The following is a 20,201-nucleotide window of genomic DNA, read 5'->3' as shown; positions in this document are numbered from 1 at the left end:
TCTAATGCAGGCTCTGACAGAAAGCAACACCTCTGAACAGGTAATTGTGAAGTCCTTGGCTGCTGAAATCCTCAATACTAACATTAGGCACCTCTCTAAAACTAACACCTTAGGAGCAAATCAGAAAGGCATTTAAGATATCTTTGTTTTGTATCTTGAACTACTACCTCTAAGAGATTGAATAGTATTATATTTTATCATCTTCAAAAAAGCACAAATACAGGTAGAAAGAGGCCAGTTGTGCCACTGCAGCTGTTGCCATTCAATGTTGTCCATTGCTTCATAGCTGAATTGTTCACAAGCCCACACAAACACGAATGCAGAAAGGGGCTTTCCTTGGCAGCCCTCTGTCAGGCTGCTGGACCATTCTTACAGCCAGTCACGGATGTGTCACTGGAAGTGCTCTGTACACAGCTGTATATCATAACACCTCACTGGTGATATCCAAGGCAAACATATAAGAGGGAAGTTTCAGCCTTACTTTCTGACTTTCAGGCTCTGGTTAGACAGAATAAACGTATGGAAATGGGCTGAAACAGTAAGTTACCCTTAAAGAAGATTTACCTGCTATGAAATAGATCGTATTTTAAACACAGTAAATAAACTGTCAGCTGAAGAACTATGAATACAATGCATTTACATGAGCACAAAGGATGTTCTGGGCTACTACTCGAAAAAAACAATTTTTTTTACTTAATATCCTCACAGCACCTTATTTTTTCAAGCCTGCTGGGTTAACTGTCGGCAGGAGTTACTTCTGGCAGTGGGCTAAAGAGAACTCAAGAGCAGGGCTGCTATGTTCAGCAGACACTGTCCACTTTCAGTAGCTGTAAATGCATCGCCCTCCCCCTCCTCTTGGAGCCGGCTGAAGCAAGGGGAGGAAAAGGAAAAGCCTGGCGTCCCTCCCCGCGCACCTGCCGCGCCCGTACCTGTCTGCAGGGAGATGTTGAGAGCCTCGCCCCTGGCGAAGGGCTCAATGCGCAGGTGGTACCAGGTCCCGGCCTCCAGGCCCCGCAGGGTGCAGCCGTAGGTGCCGTTGCCCGCGGGGGCGGGCTGGCAGCCGGCCGCCTCCCCGTCCTCCGAGCGCCCGCTCAGGCTGAAGTTGCAGGCGCGGTCCGCGGCGCCCCAGCGCAGCCGAACGCTCTGCCCGGCGACGCTCCGCTCCGTCAGGTTGGCGCTGCATCCCGCAGCCTGACCCGGCACAGCCTGCGGAGAGCGGGGAGAGCTCTGAGAGACCCGCCAGTACCCCCGGGCTCAGCTCCCAGCCCCGTCCCCGCGCTGTGCCGGTGCGGGGCGAACCTGCCCGTGTCCCCTAGGCTCGCCTGCGACCTGCGAGGGACGACCCTACACCGCCCCCCTCCTCCTGGCCGCTCACCTTGGTCAGGGCCAGCGCCGTCCACAGGGCGAATCCTGCTCCATAGCTCAGCATCGCCGACAGTTTTTAACGCCAAAAACCCTCGCGGGGAGGGGAAAAGGGGAAGGGACGGCGGGGTTGGGGTGGGGGGGATCCGAAGAAGCGAAGTGGCGGCGGCGGGCCCCGGGGGCCCCCGCTCCCCGCCGGGCTCCGAGCCCTGTGCCGGGCCGCCCGCCTGCTGCATGCGCTCGGGGCTGCCCCGGCCGCCGAACCGCCTCCCTGACACCGGCGTGGGGTGGGGGGGCTGCCCGCCCGCGGCTGAGGAGGAGCGGAGGAGGCGGGGGAGGCGGCCGCCGCTTCCCACGCTGCCATTCTGACCCGGGCTGACTCTCCCGGAGCCTTTCCCGCCGACTTCCGCAATCAAGAGGCGATTTCCTCGCGTCTCGCTGCGGGGGGCGAAGCTCGGCGACTCGGGACCTGCCGCCCACCGGGCAGGCGACCGGCCCCGGGGTGCCGCCCCTCTCTCCTTCAGGATCCCACCTTCCTCCGGGCTCCTCTCCCACCCCTCCTCCCTTCCTTCCTCGCTGCTCCTTCCTCATGTCGGTTTTCCCCTGTGTCTTGTCTTCCCCAGCGCTCACCCCGGCGCATGGGGCCCTTCAGCGGTGCCGCTGTTGGGGGATGGCACTCTTGTCTCACGCTGGCTGCACCTCACCTGGTGCTGCCTTGCCTTGTCTCATGGCTGCATCGCCTCGCAATATCCATTCCCACCTTGTCTGCCTTACCTCATGGACACCTTGCCTCCTGTGGCTCTTTCTCCTCCTGCCTGCCCCTCCTTTTGGACACCTTGCCTCATGCTTTTTTCATTCCATGGCCTCCATTCACCTCACACCTGCCACCCTTCACAGCTGTCCCACCTCCTGGCCCACCCTCCTCTTGGCCTCAGTTTTCAGTAACCCACCAGTCCAGCTCCCACGTCCCAAAATCTGATGTTTTTAAAGGTTAACCATAGACCACCAAGGCCTCCATTCTCTCGCTGGCCACGTGACACTGCAACCACAGGCCTTGCATCCAGGAGAGTCCAGCAGAGCCCAGCTGAGCTCCTGCCTGCAGCCCAGAGTCTGTCTGTGAGCGACCAAGTCATCTCCATTTGCTGTTTCAGCTTGTGTCCTTGAAACTATTCCTTCCCACATCCTCTGAATAACTCCCAAGCTAAAATTACACATGCCATGGAAAGGAAGAAAGTCTCCCTGTTTTCAGACTGCACCAATAAAGCTGTGTGCAACTATGAGTTGGCTACTGCCAAAATGAAAACTTTCCATTTCTGTCATGCATACCCATTTCCTTCTTGCTTACATTTCAGCCTCTGAGAACTCACATGTCAGTGTGTACACGGGGAGACAGAGAAGAATTGTAGACAGAAGTATTTTTGCACCTTCAGGTATTCAAATACACAATAGCAGCCATAGAGTGAATTGGGGGTGCACAAAAGAGAAGTAAAGGGACATTTACTTTCTTCAATGAGAATGGTATTTTTCTGCATCTTTCTGTGCTGCATTATGCGTGTGGGATTTTAACTTTTAAAAGCAGTACCTCAACCAAATTCAACACCATCTCTGTATTACTTTTGCCTTCTTTGAGGGAGAAAAAGGTTCTAGGTTCTACAAACATTAGTCTGCCCTTTAGGGGAGCTGCTGCTCTATGATTTTTCTGGGCACTAGCCTGTCAAACAAGATACAAATATCTGAAAAACCTTAGCTGTCCTTCTGTTCTGAAATCAAAAGTCCGAGCACTCAAGGGTGTTACCTGCACCTACAGAAAACTTCATCTGTCCCAGTGGAGCTCCATGCTTGGGTCCTAGGGACATGGTACTGAAAGTGTTGTGCTGTACTTTGCAAAGCTGAGGGTAGTTAATAACTTTATGATCATTACCTTAAGTGACAATAAAAATCTGTGTTGGTTATTATGCCACAGAAGAAAATCTCCTTTGGAAGAGGTGTTTTACATACTTCAGACAGAAGGAGGAACCAAACCCCAAAGAGCTAGCACAGGGATAATCATACCATTGATAGGAAACACAAGGTGTGTTTCTTAGACCTAAACTGGGACTAAAATGACATAGATGTCTTGTAATCATTTAAGGTAAGAGTTTTACAGTGTGATTTCTTCTTTAGGTGATAGTGATTTAAGCTTAACAGCATAAACCACACCAATACTTTTTCACCACTGGAGAAGTGCAAATCTGAAGGCTTATTGGGATGTTTGGATTACTTGAAAACCCTCTCTGAAAATTAAAACATTCAGGGTAACCTGCATTTCTTGAAAAGTAGCTCACATTATTCTAAGGATTTTTGAAAACATCCATGACCTGAACTTCCAGGGAAGATATAATTTGGATATTTAGATGTAAATTGTTTAAGTAGATGTAATAAGTAAAAGGAAAAAGAAGCATAATCAACACTGCAAACATAACATTCAGGACAAAAAGTGGAACCTACCAAAAGTAAAACTTTAAGTTTTTTGGAAATAAATATCTGTTTGTCTCTTCTAGCTACCATTAGATAATTTGTGGAGAAAAATTATATTACTGCTTCTCAGAAGTGCTCATAATTCAGAAGTTCCTACTTTATTACTCTTATTCTTGCTATCATATAATATTTACTTTTCTGTATGAGTAGAAAAGTACTGGTTTATTACAGGTTTTGAGACCTCCTTCTGTATGTTTTCCAGCAAAAGTTGCTACATGGGTAAGGTCTGACACAGATGTCTATGCCAACACTGGAATAAAACATGAGGGGTCCATCATTCACTGGGGGCAATATATTTATATAGAATAGCCAACATAATGCAAGTAATTATTTCCATACTGTTATTGAATAAATGGGTTTATAGTAAATCAGCAGTCACACAGCCATTAACACTTACTGACCTGTGCGGCAAGCCAAGAAACTAATTAAACTGAAAAAAGAACTGGAAGTGAGTTTTGGGAGTTGCCGGACGTGTCTCTAATAGCAGGCTCCAAAGTCCCTTTCAGACACTTTCCCAAGGTTTCCTGACTCTTTTTTTTTTTTTTTAACACCAACCTCTCTGTCTCTCTAATCAAGAGGAAATGGGCTTTGCATAGCTTTTGTCATGGATTCAAAGTGCAAGCTGCAGTTTTACTTGAAATCCATGGCAGCTCTAAACCAAACATTTTGTTCAATTGAAATGTCACTATTGTCCCCCCTAAAATGGGTATGTGCACAGCCAAATAACAACATGGCTTTACTTTTACAAACAAGAGGCCCCAGCCTGGGCAAATGGAGTTCATAGGAGGTATTGTCTTCCTCACAACAATATTCAGCACTTAGTCTATGTGTTTTCAAAGTATTGTGTTAAATCCAGTTAATACTTTAAACATCCCTGAAATCTGACAAAAAGTGTTTTTAACTCCACTCTAAAGACTGGGAAACAGAGAGGGAGGCCAAAGATTTTAAGTTTGTGTGTCTAAATTGGTATATCTAGATTCAAATGTCCAGAGCCAGTTGGAAGCTACAAGAGAAAGCTATTACTGACTTTTTTTTTTCATAGATATGCTTAGACAGCTTATCATCAGAATTTTGGTTTGAAAGTTTTGACCTAAGCAGCTTGTTCAGTGCAAATGATGTGATTCAGGAGTTGAAGTGGGGTAGAAACACAAGAGGCAGTAGTTTCTGTTAAATGGTGCCATTTCTCTTGCTTTGGCAGGATTATGTAGTAGTGTTGGAGACAGTTTGGGTAATACCTGTTTTTATAGGTCATTTCCATTTGGAAGGAATAAGTATTCTGGGAGGGAGGGGGGATATGCAAATGAACAGAGGGCATGAGCAAACAAGCTCAGCCTGCATGCACTGAGTTAGAAAGATTACATTTTAAAAGAGCTGCATCAGTTGTGGAATGGGGTGCAGTGCACCTGCTCAGTCCCTTCCCCCCATCAGCATCAGAAGAGCAGTGTTGGGGTCCATAAACCATCAAGTTTGTCGACCCTGACACTCTGTCCACAGCCTTCCGAAACATAAAACACATTTCTTAGTCTAATCTGCTTCAACACACAGTAGTAACTGAAGCATGTTTGCATGCCCCAATACATTGAGTGTAGTGTGGTCCCCTGCAAGATAAGCCACAGGGAATTTAGCGATTTTCAATTCTAAACCACTATGTGATAACAGTGATACAGGGACCAGTAATGTCCTGCATGCTTTAGTTCTAACTGCCCATACACATTTTGTCAGTGGTGATTCCAGATTTGCTCTCACATTACTGAACTGAGTCTTGCAGAAATGGAAGACTGGAAATTGATTTGGAGCAAATGGCTTGCCATGTGCTCCTTCTACAGCTGGGGCTGGTAGCCCTATTCACCTTCTCTGCCAGGGCAATTTGTGGCCAGACAGAGCAGAGACCAAATGTCTGTGTGTTTCCACTCTGCCTATCAGCCAGTAAATAAGCCGACCCTGACCAAGGCTAGGGTTCCTTTTGAGACCAGTTAAAGCATTTGTATTTCTCTTGCTGTGATCTGTAAACAATGTATGTAATTATCTGTAAATAAGGTCATTGCATACTGTAATTTTTAAGACCCTCACGTCATGCAACAAACAATACCAGGGCCTGAGTCACTGAGAGCAGATACCCAGGCTCCTGTGGGTCCTGCCACATCCAGGAGCTTTCCAATGCTTCTCACATATCCTGATAATTTCCCTTGTACTTCTCCCAGTGCAACAGGATTGGGCTGTACAGAAGAGGCAGAATTTTTCTGCTGCTGTGCTTCTAGCAAAGGACACTGGCAGCATGAACATCAAAACAAAGCACCCCACCAGAAAAAGAACAAAGCTTAGTCTTTTAGCTAGCTTTTTTCAGAGTTTGGTTTGTTGTTTTTTTAAGCCCACTTGTAATAGCTATCAGGCTCCACAGAGTGGAGCAGGCTTTATAAAAATCAGTAATTCTTCTGTCTTACCTCTTCTGTAGTGCTAGAGTATTGAAGAGTGGTTGTTGGAATCCAGGCTTTCTCTGTTACTGCAGATTTCAATTCAAAGTAGAGGTTTTCAATGGGATTTTTACTGAAGTTTTCAGTCACATTTCTGATGAACATTTCTGTGCTACTTTTCAACACATTTTCAGGCCTAGAAGTTACAGCATTTGAAGAGGGGTATGTAGTTCTAGTACTCCACACGGAAGTGTCTGCATCTTGGAGATCTAAAACAAACAAAAGAAAATGATTAAAATCACCTCAAGATTTTTATAAACAATTCATTAGCTTCAATAAATGTGGGTGATACAACTTCCAGGTAGTTTAAGTGCACCTGTCAGTTCTATAAGTTTTTTGTTTTCAATGCAAACATGTTTTTGCATCAATACCAAAGCCTGCAAAACACAACCAGAAAAAAATTGTTTCTGAAATGTCTCTGAACACTCATACAATTAATTTTAAATGTAGTCTGTCAGTGATTCTGAAGGGAAGAGAAAGGTTGTACTTTGTCATTAATGGCAGAAGTTTTTTCATTTTCAACTTTTTCACTTGCTTGTATCTATCAAATGGCACACAGTATCAGCTTTATATTGTCAACCCTCTCCCCTCCTTTCTAAGTGCATTGGCCAGATTCACATCTGCCTTTTGTTGATGTAAGTTTAAAACATGGCTTTGTTCAGTATAGTTTTTCAAGACAATTTTTTTTCTCAACATAAGTGTTCAAGTTAAGTTCCTTGTGCCCACATGAGCATTTCTCTTGCTTTCTAAAATCAGTTCTATGCTGACCCCATGCTAGTCCCTGACTGCTGCCTTCCCAAGGCTCAGCTAATGATCTATCACTTAACTGAAGTATCTGTAAATATGGCAGTGGGTTCGCTTTTTTAGTCACGTATCCTTCAGAGAAAGCCAAAGTTGCAATTAGAGCTCAGGAAAGATTTTACTACACATTTTTCCTCCACATTTTCATGGCTCTTCCTCTCCATTGGTATGTATTTAATATCCTTTCTTTGTGGCAGTGAGGGCAGGGTTCAAGCTGTGGTGGCCTCTACATCTGGTAGCATCACATTTCAGCTAAACTATTGGAATTATTCACTGGCTCCTTCTCACAAAAAGCTGCCCTGCCATTGCTGTAATACAGCTAGTGTGTATTGGCCCAATGCCCAAGACACTTTGTCTGTCCTTGAACTGGGGTCTCCAGCATGACAGAACCTTGTTTGGCTGCTGAGCCACTGGCTGGTTGCCATTTTTAACAATTTTAGCCCACAAATCCTTTAAAAACAAAGTAGTGACTGGGTTAAATTGCAGCAGAAGCTTTCAAATGCAATTACTTGGCGTGCAATTATGATGTCTTAGCTGAACAATCTGTGATTACCTCTTACCCAAAGAAGCAGTGGGTGAGCTTCCACAAAATCAACATTATCAGGTTTTTCTGTATATGTGTAAATATATATGTTGACATGTTTATGTAAAAAAAATTGTAGCACTGATTTGCACAGAAAAGTGAGATTGTAAACTCTAGTAGGAGACATTTCCATTCAAGTGTTTGCTGTGCTTAACAGCACAGTGCTTTCACCTGGTACATGGTTCTGGAACTTTTTGAAAAGTAGTGGTTTACTGGAATGGGTTGGTATCCAGAGTAGATATTTTCCTTCCTTTTATCTAATTGTGCTTCTCTGGAAATAAAAATTCCAATTCTCCACTAAATTGCAAAAAAAAAGTTGATTAAATATTTTTCCAAATCAAGGCAGTGAAAACAATACTACAGATCTAATTCTTCTCTCACACTTGTGCACATGGTTTCATTGAAATCTCAGGTCTCGTCCAACTCTGCACAATCAATCATCTTCATGCTGCTGCCTCTGCATAACCCCCTCTAGAGAGCCTGAGGTGCAGAGTCTGCTGTGGTCCCATGTCACATACCTTCATGGTTCCCACCAGAAGACAGGAACCTTGTGCTCAAGCTGTCATCAGCTGCTGCAACAAACCCATAAGCTGACAAAAGTCCAGACTTAGTCTAGATTCCATGACAGTCATTGTTCCTGGAGATCTCCTATTTGTTGCGGGTCTCTGAAAGTCTGTGGTAGGCAACTAGAAATCCTAGCCCCGAGGACTTGGAAAGAGATCTATGCCTTTCAGATATCTCTGAGATATCTGTCTTCTACTTCAGCAGGAAGTAGAGCTTACTGATAGAAAACAAAAAAAGGGTATATCTGCAGTCAGTAGTCTCTTAGGGAAAAAGGCCACACAGTTGGGTTTCTAAATATATATTTAAACACTGTGAAAACACACACACACACAAAAAATCTTAGCTTAATTTACAGAAAAATAGCAGTGATTCCAGCAGGAAGGCATTTCCAGACCAGTGTTTTAGGAAAGCTGCTCCTCCATAAAAAGGAAGCTGGTGCTGCCAGTGACATTTATGGGACTCAGCCGCCAGGGAATAACTGGCATTCTTGGTGCAGAAGCTGAGGGGAGAGCTCAACAGTCCTGGAAGCAAAACACTTAGTCCTCAGAAAAGTTCCACCATCCCACAAAGGTTCCATGAACAAGCATTTGTCACTGCATCACCCAACCTTTCATGTTAATAAGCTTCAGGCTATTTTCACTTTCCAGCTAAAGGATCTTTCCCAGAAAATAGTGGTTACAGTCTGTTGCCTGTAACCTGTGGATAGAAGTGACTTGTATACAGAACTATGCCATACCAGAACTTCAGATATACTACCAGTGTTTTCCATATATCCTACAGTGGACTGACTAATGGGGTTCATATCTGCTACCCATTTTAAGAAAGTCAGAATCCATGTTTATATTCTAAGTAAAACCACTATTGTGATCCTAGCATAAGGACCCTCATAGCCCTTCTTCAGTAGCAGGCACTTAAAAAAGAAAACTGCATATTATAAGGCCCATGTAGCAGATTTCTATACAACTTGAGTTCCAAATTTTTTAACCAGAAAAAACTCACCTCCTCTCTGGACATTTGTGAAGTACACAGAAATCTCAACAGTGATATTTTTCAGATGTGTTTAGCATTGTTCCAGCAGCCTCTTTGGAAATCAATAATAAAACTGTTCTTGGGAACAGGACAGCAGCACAGACACTGATGTTGATCACTAGTGGCTGCATGATGCACAGTGTGTGAACATAATATTGTAATAATCAGTAGCACACCCAGGAGAAATGATGATGTTCTGACTAAGTGCATATTTCATCCACAGAGTGTACTGCAAACCACATCCATCTGCACAGCAGCAGGCAGCTTACAAGGAAGGGACTTCCAGACGTTTGCATGTATGAATACCAAAAAAGTTAGTTGTGCTGGTTAGTTGTCAAGAACTGAGAACCCTACAGTGGTGCTTTCAGCCTTAGCTGAGCTGGCACAGTGCAGCTTTCTGAAATAGTTCATATTGTACTGATCTGCCTACTCTATTAGAGCAGAAGTTTCAGAAAACTAAGGCTGAACTTCTAGTGAAACATAATTGAATCAGATATTTAGTGTATAAGATACAAAATACTCCATAAAACTGTATCTAACTCTCTGTAAGACTTGAAACAAGATGGGGTTGCTTTAAGATCTCTTCATGTACAGGACAAAATGAATTATCTTTTTACCTGTCTAACTACTTGTAAATAAAAAAAGCATAATTCAGATTCCTGTTGTATGTCAAAGTATGACAGAAAAACAAAATCCTCTGAATGTCCCTTCTTTCCTATTCAATGTGACTTTTAAAGCCTGCAAAATCTGCACTGCTTGAAAATGTTTTCTTTCTTTATTTGAAGGTTGTAGAAGTTAGAATAATTTGTATCTAATGTCAGAGAAGTCGAACGTCTCCAAACTCCAGTCTAATCCTGAGCTGCTCTTTTACTTGCTTGTTTTTGAAATGCTGAAGTAGCCACTGAAAGGTTCTTTCAGCATCAGCGGTAGCAGAACATCCATATAACTATGATGATAACATCATTGCTGTACCAACCCTATTTCTGAACTATGGGTAGTTCCAGCTCACCCTGAAGTGGATTTTTGGTCACTGTAAGGGGCATCTAGATTCCACTGACTCCATGGATTACACCTCTACTGAAGAGAGCTCACATACTCAGGAATTACATAGACACCTAGGTGTGGGTATCCAGGGCACAGGGAATACTACTCTGTCTGCTCTGAGGGGTTCTGACCCCCAGAGAAACACTGCTTTTAACCTTTGCCCATGGAGAGGACTTCCCAAGACTTTGAGATAGACTAGAATCTAGAAAAGTGTGAAATTGATAATAGAGAGTAGTATAGTATGTCACTTGTGTGAGAAATTTAGGTTTTTTAGTATGGTGTAGATGGGAAACAAGATAGAGGAATTTGGGTGTAGTCCCTGTCTTCTTCTTTTTCTTCATCTACTCCATTTTCTGCAGTGTTGGTGGCACATGGTGATTGGTCAAGGAAAGCACAGTGTAGAGGTTACGTGGACAGTCAAGGGATGAGTTATTGGTAGATAAGAAATAATGTACGTTTTAAGAGTTAATTGGATAAAACCACTTTAAAAGACCTTGAAACTGTACATTTCGGGGCCATTTTGTGGTGATATTCTAGCGCGCTGAGCCTGTAGTGGACAGCGTGCAAAACTTTAGATAATAAACAAGAAGCTGAAGGCTGAAAAAGTCCCATGTATCGCCTTCTTCCTGGCACAGAACTATTACAGGAGGTTTTCTCCCCATTTGGGGAGCCCCCAGAAGGGCCCAACGTAAAACAAACATCAATACCTAGGTCTTGGTTCAGTTGCCTAAACCTAGTGGAATCTGAACTGCCCTAGGGCATCTGAAGCATCTGCCCAGGCTCTCACAACACTTAGGGGAGACCTGTGTCTTTCTGGGCTGGCAGCCAGAGATCAGGTGGAATATTGTGGAGCATCTTAAATGACAAAAAGCACTTTGTTGAGAAAAGTGAAATAATCCCTTCCTTCAGACACCTACATTTAGGCACATGGAAGTTCAAACCCACTCCAGCTTCTACATGAACGTCCACACAAAATAAAGGGAGAGAATGTAATAATGAAAAACACCAGTATAATTGTTTGGAATTGGTGTCTTTGTTAGCACTAGCAGAAGATGAAATCATAAAGCAGAACATGCCTGATTCCTCTGGGAAGCTGTGCCTATTGTTCCATTTTTTTCCCTATGAAAGTAGCTGAGCTGGTTTTGTTCTATATTCTCTGTGCTGTGGCTCATTAAGACTTTGAAAATTTACAAAACCCAAAGACCTAGGCTACACTTCAGATTTCTCCTTTTCTTTTTAGAAAATCTAAACCCACATTTATCTTTGAGCTTCTATCAGTATGCTATTGGATTTTGTACAAGGTCTTGTAATTATGTTCAAGGATCTGACACTGATGCCTCTCTTTGTCCAGGTGGAGCTCAGCAAAGAGGTCAGCGATGTATTTCTTTGACCAAAGAAAGAAAACTCAAGTAATTTTTGATATTTCATGGGTTCACATAGATGTTAGCAAACTCCTGTACTTACAACACCCTATAAAATAACTTGGAGAGATTAAAATTAATTTCAGTGAATGTATTTTAGGAAAAATGTTTTGGGTCAACTTAAAGGTGGAAAGAAAATATTGTTTATCACTGTTCTAATTTATCCTGAAGAAATTAGTAAAAGTTATACACACAAAAATTTACAACCAGTAGTGAGCTTATGTATGGATTATTGCAGTATCTACAAACACTAAAGGTGTGGAAAGCTTAAAGCCTAAAGATATTTAATTTACATAACTTCAAAAATAGGTAAGAGTTGCTGCCTTTTCTGTGTTTCTGCCACCTTTCTTTGGTGCTTTTCCACCTTCCCAGAGTTCCAAGAAGACACACGTGTCTTCCCTCCCTATGTTCTGCAGTTGCTGCTGCTGTTCCAATGGTTCAGAGCATGCTTGGAGTGTGCACTGCTCTGGTCTCTTCTGTGCTCCATCTCAGCCACTGAAGCATCAGCAGTGGGATGTGAACTTAATTAGCTGAAGTACTGATTATGAAGCAGCTAAACTGAAAGGGGGAGAAGAAGAAGAGAGAAGCTCATGTGAGAGAAATGACCCCAGACAAGAACCAAGGCTAGAAAAGGGGGAAGGAACAGCATAAATGTCAGATGGCACATCAGACTTCAGCTCATATCTGGTATCTGGTATTTTGTCTATTTCAGGCTGGAATCAAACAAGAGATAGAAAGATGTTCTAGTTGTTATTTGAATTCCTTGTTCAACATGTTTTATGTCTTTGTAGATCCCACTATGGTTCTTCAGTGCTTGGCACACAACTGTAAGTAAACCCTCCACAAAATCAGCTACTCTTTTTGAATGTCTTGATATCCACTGCTCTAGGCTTGCCCCTACTGTGTATGACATGATAGAAGAGAAATGCAACGAAGAGCGTCATATTACAAAACAGTTAGTGTCACCTTCTGTATCCAGACTGCTCTACAGCCTGTGTGACAGTCTCTAGAGCTCAGTGCATAACTGCAGCATACAGCTTGGCCTTCTGCCTACTCATTTGAAGTGATTCCCAATTTAGTGTATAATCTTTGGCCAGCAGTGGTTTTGAGGTTTGCTGGTAATATTCGAGGTGCCACATAGCATTGCATCTGTTCTTAATTGGATATTTTATTGAAATTAATCTACCCAGAACAAAAGAAGCTTGTAAGAATTGCTTATGCAGCTCAGGAGTGACATCAATGTTAGTCTGTCAGCATTAATGGTGGACATTTGTCTCACACGTGTTATTTACATGCAACATTCTTTGTTCTTTTCAGTCATCCTGCCTTCTACCTCTTCACCTGCCCCATCTTTTCCTCTTGCCTGTTTCCATTCCTGCTCTTTTTCCTGGTTTCTGAGCATAGAGAAGCTCTGAACCTAACAGTGGGCTGGTGAAAAGAAGGCTTTAGCATTACAGAGATTTTTTCTCTCTCCGCCCAGAATGTCCTCATGAATTTGGTGGGAAATGAAGTCTCACTTTCTCAAGGGATACTGATACTTTATGACCATTCTTCATGTCAGCTGCTTCAGTTGGAGACTGATTCAAACTTGAGTTTGTGTGAGAAGGACTGTTTACTGCTAGATTTGGAATTACCTTTGAGTGAGCAGAGATGGGTTACATTCCCAAATTGATCCTGGTTTCCACAAACAGTCATTTGGGTCAGGACTGTTACAAAACATGTAAATCCAAACACATCTCAGATGGCTGATTTGAAATCCAAATCCAAGCTCAGACTTTCCCCAGGTTCAGAAAAATCATGTTTGATATTTGAGTAAGGTCCAAAATAAAAGGTACTTGCAGTTATTAGGTTTGGAGCTTGTACTCTATCTGGGCTGATGTTTGAGATGCAATTCAGTGAGCTAGTCCTATGCCAGAATAGAACTCTTTTTATGAGTACTGTGAAAATAGAGAGTAAATTATAGCAAAATGTGGTCTTAGTCAGGAGTAGAAAAACTTACAGCCATTTCAGCTCCAAAGATTTTGCTCAGTTTTTACTATCTTAGATAAATATAGACCAAATATGTTATTTTATGTGGATCCACTTCTGCTTGTACTGAAAGCAGATAGATGTTCTTGGCAGACTAATTTTACACATTTAGCATTGAAGATTTTTATATGCATATGGATGCTATGACCAGAATTGGGGGCATTAGATATTGTTCTTATAGTACTTACTATGATTTGAAAAATTAATCTCTTTGCACTACTTCCACTTTATATTCTTATATTCCTAATATTCTTAGTTAGGTATTGAGGATTATAATGTTTTGTTGATTTTTCAGCAGAACTTCCCAGAGCTGTCAAAAATAAGGCAAGTAACACTCTTAGAAAGGACAGGCCTGTCTATGGAGAGAATTTCAAGAAAATCAAGGTAGATTCATTTAAGAACTGAGCACAGTAAACAGATGAGAAGGTGCTTTAATATCCCATGACAATTGTCATAGTGCTTATTGATCTTAAGTTGCTTCTCCTCTTAGGATGATTGAGAAAAGTGTATAAGGTTACTTTAACTTTGTTAGGCCACACTCCATCCAGCTATTTAAAGGAAATAACGCTACCTGTGCACCTCATCTGAACTGTTCATAGAGTCTTTGAATATGAAGCCCCACAGGACTTCAAATGATTTTGCTTTTTTAATTACTAACATATATGGGAGGGCTGGGATGGCATCATGGCCACTTTTCCATTCCCTGATTCTGCAAGCTATCCTTTCATACATCCACTCAGATGAGTAGTCCTGGTCCTATGAGTAGAGTTCTGCAAGTGCAAATTTGCTGAAAAAATTGGTACCCTGCCTTCCAATAAATAGGAGCTCAGAAAGAATGAGGATTTGGTTTAAACATTCTGAAAACTTGGACATATGCAACAGTTTTAAGGCATAAAACTTATTTTTAACCCTGTAAAGACAAGAATTAACAGGAAAAAGATGTCTGTAGGTTGTTCTTATTTAGTATGAAGAATTGCTTAATAGTGCACAATAACAATATTAACAAGTTTGCCAGGAAGGATTGACAGTGTGACATTGAAGAAGGCACAATCAAGCAGTATTCAAACCACTGTACCTTCCATTTTGCCATGGATATAGAAACCCACAACTACACAGATATACTGCTACATATCTGTAGGTATGTGCACAGACCTTTGCATTTCAAGGTATTATTCCAAGAATTTCTGAGACTTTTGATTCAGTTCATTATTCTCATGATTTTGAGTGTTCTCATGTATATGGCATCTAAGAGCAAAATTACACTAAGTAAACATGCAAATATGTAAGCCATGACTGTTCTAATTATCCATTTAGGTTAATTTGTGCATATGTTGGATTTTCAGTTGTCTTCTTGCTCTTGACAGATAGAATCTGGGTTTGTATGATAAAATGAATGGGGAGGAGAACTTCTTTGTATCCACATTTTTGAAAAGTACTAGGAATCACTACTCATAGTTTAGAAATGGAAAAAGGAAATGACACAATAATAGTGAGCTGAGGTTACATATAAGCACATTGATCCAAACACTGGGAGTAGACAAAAGGAGAGACATCCTGAAAATATAAAGTGGATTAAAAACACCAGTTGTGAGAAAGACAGCACTCATCTCAACTGTTCTTTAATAGTTCTCAAAATGCTTTTCAACTGTGAAAAACATTCTTCTGTATGAATACAATATTATAATTTTTCACATTTGAGTTAGCATAACAGAGACATTTTTGTTACCAAAACTCCCAGGATATTTTCTTGAAGGAATAACTCACCTTGCTTTGAGCACAGATTTACATAAACAGGTTTTCCCGTCTCGCTGGCTTTTAGCTGCATCCATGTATGAAGGTATTTTTTACTCCGCTTGGCCATTACCTTCTGACCTTGTTTTGTGAGGAAAAGGGAGCTGTTGGCCACCTTCAGGAGCCCGTCCTCGTGGCAATTCCACCTGACTGCCTGGGGACAATCGATGATGATGCTTCGAGACGACAGAGCAGAGTGTGTAGAGATGCTCAGGCACTGGGCAGACTTCACATGGAGGAGCCTGTCATCTGCCATCCACTGCCACTTCTGGTTCAGGCTGGTCATATTGCACTTTTCCATAATGACTCCTCTCTTTTCTGAAAGACACTGCTGTTTCTGGACATGGATAATCAGAAACCCTTCTGGAAAAGGAAAATTCCAGAAAAATAAGATTGATTACACATTTACTTGACAAAAAGCAAATTCTCAATTATTTAAAATACATGAGCAAATAAATCTTTCTTCCCACTTTCTGTGTGTCGAACTTTTCATGAAACTTCCCATAAGTCAAACCTATTTTAAAAAAACCCTCCAAACACAACACCCACGTGATGCACGTGCTGGTAACGTAAATAATGAAAATGCAAAACCCCAAGCTATTGTGGCAAGGTTATCTTGACCTGCTTTATATATAAAAATAAGAAAAAATTAAACTGGATATAAAAGAAATCCAAGAGCTATTAACTTCAAACACCAGTTCCTCATTTCCCCTGCTGGAAAGCAAACAGATCTACATGCATTCTCAGTCTCTGTTTCAGTTTTACAACACAGCCTTTTAAAAATATAATTTACTGCCTAAAAGTTGCTTTAGTAAAATTCATAATGTTTCTGAGGGAAACATATAGGAGGATATTCACAAATCAATGTGTCTCTCAATGCCTGTATTACAGGAATGGAGGTTCTTTACTGATAGGAAGCACATCTGTTTTACTGGATTTATTCCAATGTCTCTAGCTGTTAGCTTTGTGACCATTCCAATTCACGTAAGATTAGCTCTCTGTGTCACCACACTTAAAGATCAACACCAGCTACTCAAATGAAGAAAATTACAGTGCATTAATCAAAACCCCACAAAGATACCAATGCAAAATACATACTTGTTACAGAACACAGAACTGGTTATTTCAATGGAGCCTCATTGCCATATTGTGTTTAGGTTGTTCTTTGTTTTTAATCTCAGTTACTCAAACACTTCCAGCCCATTAGTTAAAAAGTGCTAAACCAGATGTGTATTTATTTCCCTCAATTGACGTTGTCATTCCCCTGTTTTTACAGACCTGGGATTTTTCTAACTAAGCATTACAGAAAGTTCTTGTCTCTGAAATTTCATATAGTATGAATAAAAGATAGGAATCTCCTGTCTGAAGCATTTGTTCCAAAAACTCAGCTCCTGGCTTGTCTATCAGGAGATCTTCTTAAAAAAAGATGTATCTCCAGCATAGAAGAAGACAGTTTATTTTCCTTTGGAAAGGAATCTAAACAGAATGGGCTGTGTTGGCCCTGCCCCTCATTCCTCTGGTACGAAGCCCAGAGAAGAGGTGACTCGGTTTTTGTAAGTCACTGGCTGTGCCAGAGGGCTCTGCTCAGTGGCAGAAAGAGCAATTCGGCAGAGGGAAGTGGGGAAAGACACTTACCTGAGAATGTCAAGGCAAGACAGGTAGAAACCAGGACGTGAAATAAAGAATCCATTTTCCCTCTAGCAACTCCCCATGCTTCTCTTAAAAAAACCCACCTCAGATAAGTGAAGCGAAGGCTAGGAAGGAAATGTGCCTTCACAGGGGAAAAAGTCAGTGACGAGCACTTCCTTCTATTCAATTGTTTTGGGGGGTTTTACAGTACTTTGTCCTTTTAATATGATTCTTCAGTTTACTAGTTGGTTTATTTTGGAAAAATACAAGCAAAAGAGAAGTTTTCAAACACCTGAGAAATTAAAAGAGATTTTATTGAATCTCTTTAGACTAAAAGAAAGGGGATCATACTTTTGTGTAATTTGTTGCATGTGAACTATTACAAATCTACAGGTCATCTGGATGGTGCCGACTAAGTATATTCTATATTATCCAGAGAAAAACATGTATTTTTTGTAACTATACACAATCAAGCAACATCTCAATATATTTCTAACTCCACAAGTTCTAAAAGCCAAGTGGAGGGTGGGGAGGAAGGGGAAGAGGAGGAGGCAAAGCGCTGGCATCTGTACCAGGTCTTACAGAAACTCCCACTGAGGAATCAAGTGATACTGGGTTTGCCTTCCCATGAGGTGGTGCACCTTGCTCCATGTCAGCTGGGGATTGCCTGTGCCCTCTGGTTCCCAAGTGGTCAGAAGCCATGGTGCAGGCTGACCAAATTGTGCTGGGCTAAGCCTGTTTATAGGGGCACAAGAATGTATGTGCATTAATTACTCTAGGCAAGAACAGACACTTCAGTTAATATTTTATATTAAGGGTAATTTATTAGTAGTATGAAGCGAAGTCAACATCACTGCATTAAAAACTCATTACACCCTGTAAACAGACCTCCCAGTGCTGTAAGCCATAATGCCAACTTCGCATATCTCTTAAAAACAAACTTTTGCTGAGCAATAAAGGAAACAGTCATAGCAGCATTTTCTTTCTTGTATAACTTGTCATGGAAGAGTCCGTATCACTAAAGGCAGATAAACAACATATGCAAAAATTAATGTATTAACAAAAGACAGACAAATATTTTAAATCCTTACCATTTAATATATGCTACAAAGTTTCTTCTAAAAGTAGAATGACTTACACAATTTACAAATACACTGGATTCAGGTCTGTAGCAGAAGCATGTTCTAAGACAACATGTTTAGGGTAAATACATATACACTGAATAACAGACATTGTGCTCTGCAACTGCTCTGTAAGACCTACAGTAAGTACATATTTAATAGTTAATAGGATGAAGAACATATATTTCCATATAAAATATTAACTGTTTTTGAATATTTTCAAAAACAAGATTTAAAAAAAAAAATATTATCTCCTTGTTTTTAATCCATAGTTGAACACTTGCAATTTTAGCAGCAAGAATATTATGTGGCCAAGGAACAAGCTCACCACATAATCAGTAATAGCACTTTACAGTACAGTTGACAGTCCATTCACAAGACAGTTTGCAAACGTCAAAGCTTTTATACACTTGTTAAATATTTCTTCTGTAGAAGTCCTAATGTCCATCTGACTGCAGCAGTAGCACATACATACATTCCATATGGCAGATATCAGCTTTACAGAATTAAACCCACCTTTAGATACATACACAAAATCCATGGGTAGTTTCAGTACAGTACCTTCTTTATAAATCATTTTTGGGAAGCTCGCAATACATTCATACATAGTAAGGGTCCTGCAATCTCTGTACTTTTGCCAAACCACAATCCTTTCAAAAGTTGGCCTCAAAGCCATCTTTCCCACTGCAGTAAACTCCTTGAAGAAGCTGCTGGTAGGTAATGAAACAAATTACCTCAAGAGACTGACATTTAGTTTTACCCTCCTTGGTTTCACTGGACAGCTTCTGCAGAAAGTCTGCTTTCATACAGACTCAGTGCATGGTGCACAAATTCATACTGCTCGCTGGTCTGAACCATTCCACCCCTGGAAAGGAAAAAAACTGCACTGAAATCTTAAGACTGCAACACCCTCCAGCTCCTGCCAGCCCCATGACCACCAGATGACACAAGCCCTTTCTCAGTTTTTGACTTGCAGTTGGCTTGAGTAAGTGGGAGATATTTGTCAGAGCAGAATTACTTTCTTCACAACTTATGCCATACAGCACATGCCCAACATGAAGAATTCCCAGTTCCATCAGAGTAAGAACTAGAGAAGAAAGCATCTGGCATCTACAGTGTTAAAACCTACATTTCAAATTCAGTGTATTCAAAGAGAATTTTGCTCAATCACTTGGGCAAGGAAGGCCAGATACATGGATGCAGCATTACCACTGATGGAGCAAGAAAGTATACAGAATCTGGCCTTTCATTTCTGTCCTTTACTAAAAATGTAACCTTCTGTGACCTGCAGATGGCCTGTGCAGAGAACAGCTCTTCCTGTCCTCTTTCTAATGCCTACAATGCATCCTGTCCGAACAGCCACCACCTACAAAATTTTACAGCGGTGAATCATTTCACCACCAACAATGCAAAAGGGTTTAACCTAACCATAAAAAGAACTAGTTGCAGCCAGCTTGGATTAAATGCCTACTTTTTATACATTCACCTGATAACAATCAATTTTTCAGGTCTAAGTATGAGGATCAAGTCTCACATCTCCAGCACCAGTTACAGTGTGGTAGAAAGGGGATGTCCTACAGGAGGTAGGTGTGACAGGAGTGTTATCATTTAGCTCTGAAATTAAACTAAGCCTTTCTGTAAATAATGAGGTACTTGAGGTCTCCCTTCTCATGGAGCAAGGCCTCAAGTTTACTTAATTCCACTCCTATTATCTCATTTGCCAGTGTATTCAAAGCTATCTACTCTGCCTCTAGAAACAAGCCCTTGGTTCATCCTCAGTGTACCATGGAGCAGCTAGTTACCTTTGGGATGATGAAAGATTAAATGGCCTTAGTGAGAA

The 20,201-nt window shown here is 41.5% G+C and overlaps 2 protein-coding genes across 9 annotated transcripts in view; both read right to left on the bottom strand.

Annotated features, from left to right (window-relative positions):
• The window catches only part of PTPRB (protein tyrosine phosphatase receptor type B), a 64,789-nt gene extending 47,488 nt beyond the window's left edge, over positions 1-17,301 (bottom strand). For 5 of the 6 annotated variants that reach the window (XM_053944356.1, XM_053944358.1, XM_053944360.1 and 2 more), the window contains exons 1-2: positions 1,376-2,812; positions 930-1,206 (exon numbers count right to left, since the gene is read on the bottom strand). In XM_053944356.1, coding sequence (XP_053800331.1) covers positions 930-1,206; positions 1,376-1,429 — 331 coding nt within the window. In that variant the 5' untranslated portion in view covers positions 1,430-2,812. Of the gene's footprint in view, positions 1-929; positions 1,207-1,375; positions 2,813-6,320; positions 6,560-15,584; positions 15,975-17,246 lie in introns of those variants that run through there. The other variant, XM_053944362.1, reaches the window with a different exon arrangement.
• A 741-nt stretch (positions 17,302-18,042) lies between these two features.
• The window catches only part of PTPRR (protein tyrosine phosphatase receptor type R), a 138,229-nt gene continuing 136,070 nt past the window's right edge, over positions 18,043-20,201 (bottom strand). For 2 of the 3 annotated variants that reach the window (XM_053942778.1, XM_053942780.1), the window contains exon 14: positions 18,043-19,226. In XM_053942778.1, the coding sequence (XP_053798753.1) occupies positions 19,133-19,226 (94 nt within the window). In that variant the 3' untranslated portion in view covers positions 18,043-19,132. The remainder of the gene's footprint in view (positions 19,227-20,201) is intronic. The other variant, XM_053942779.1, reaches the window with a different exon arrangement.

The sequence above is a fragment of the Vidua chalybeata genome, chromosome 5, assembly GCF_026979565.1.
Source record: "Vidua chalybeata isolate OUT-0048 chromosome 5, bVidCha1 merged haplotype, whole genome shotgun sequence".
NCBI classification, from domain to species: Eukaryota; Metazoa; Chordata; class Aves; order Passeriformes; family Viduidae; genus Vidua; species Vidua chalybeata.
Note: the sequence above shows the minus strand (reverse complement) of the source record. Positions and strands in the feature narration are given on the sequence as shown.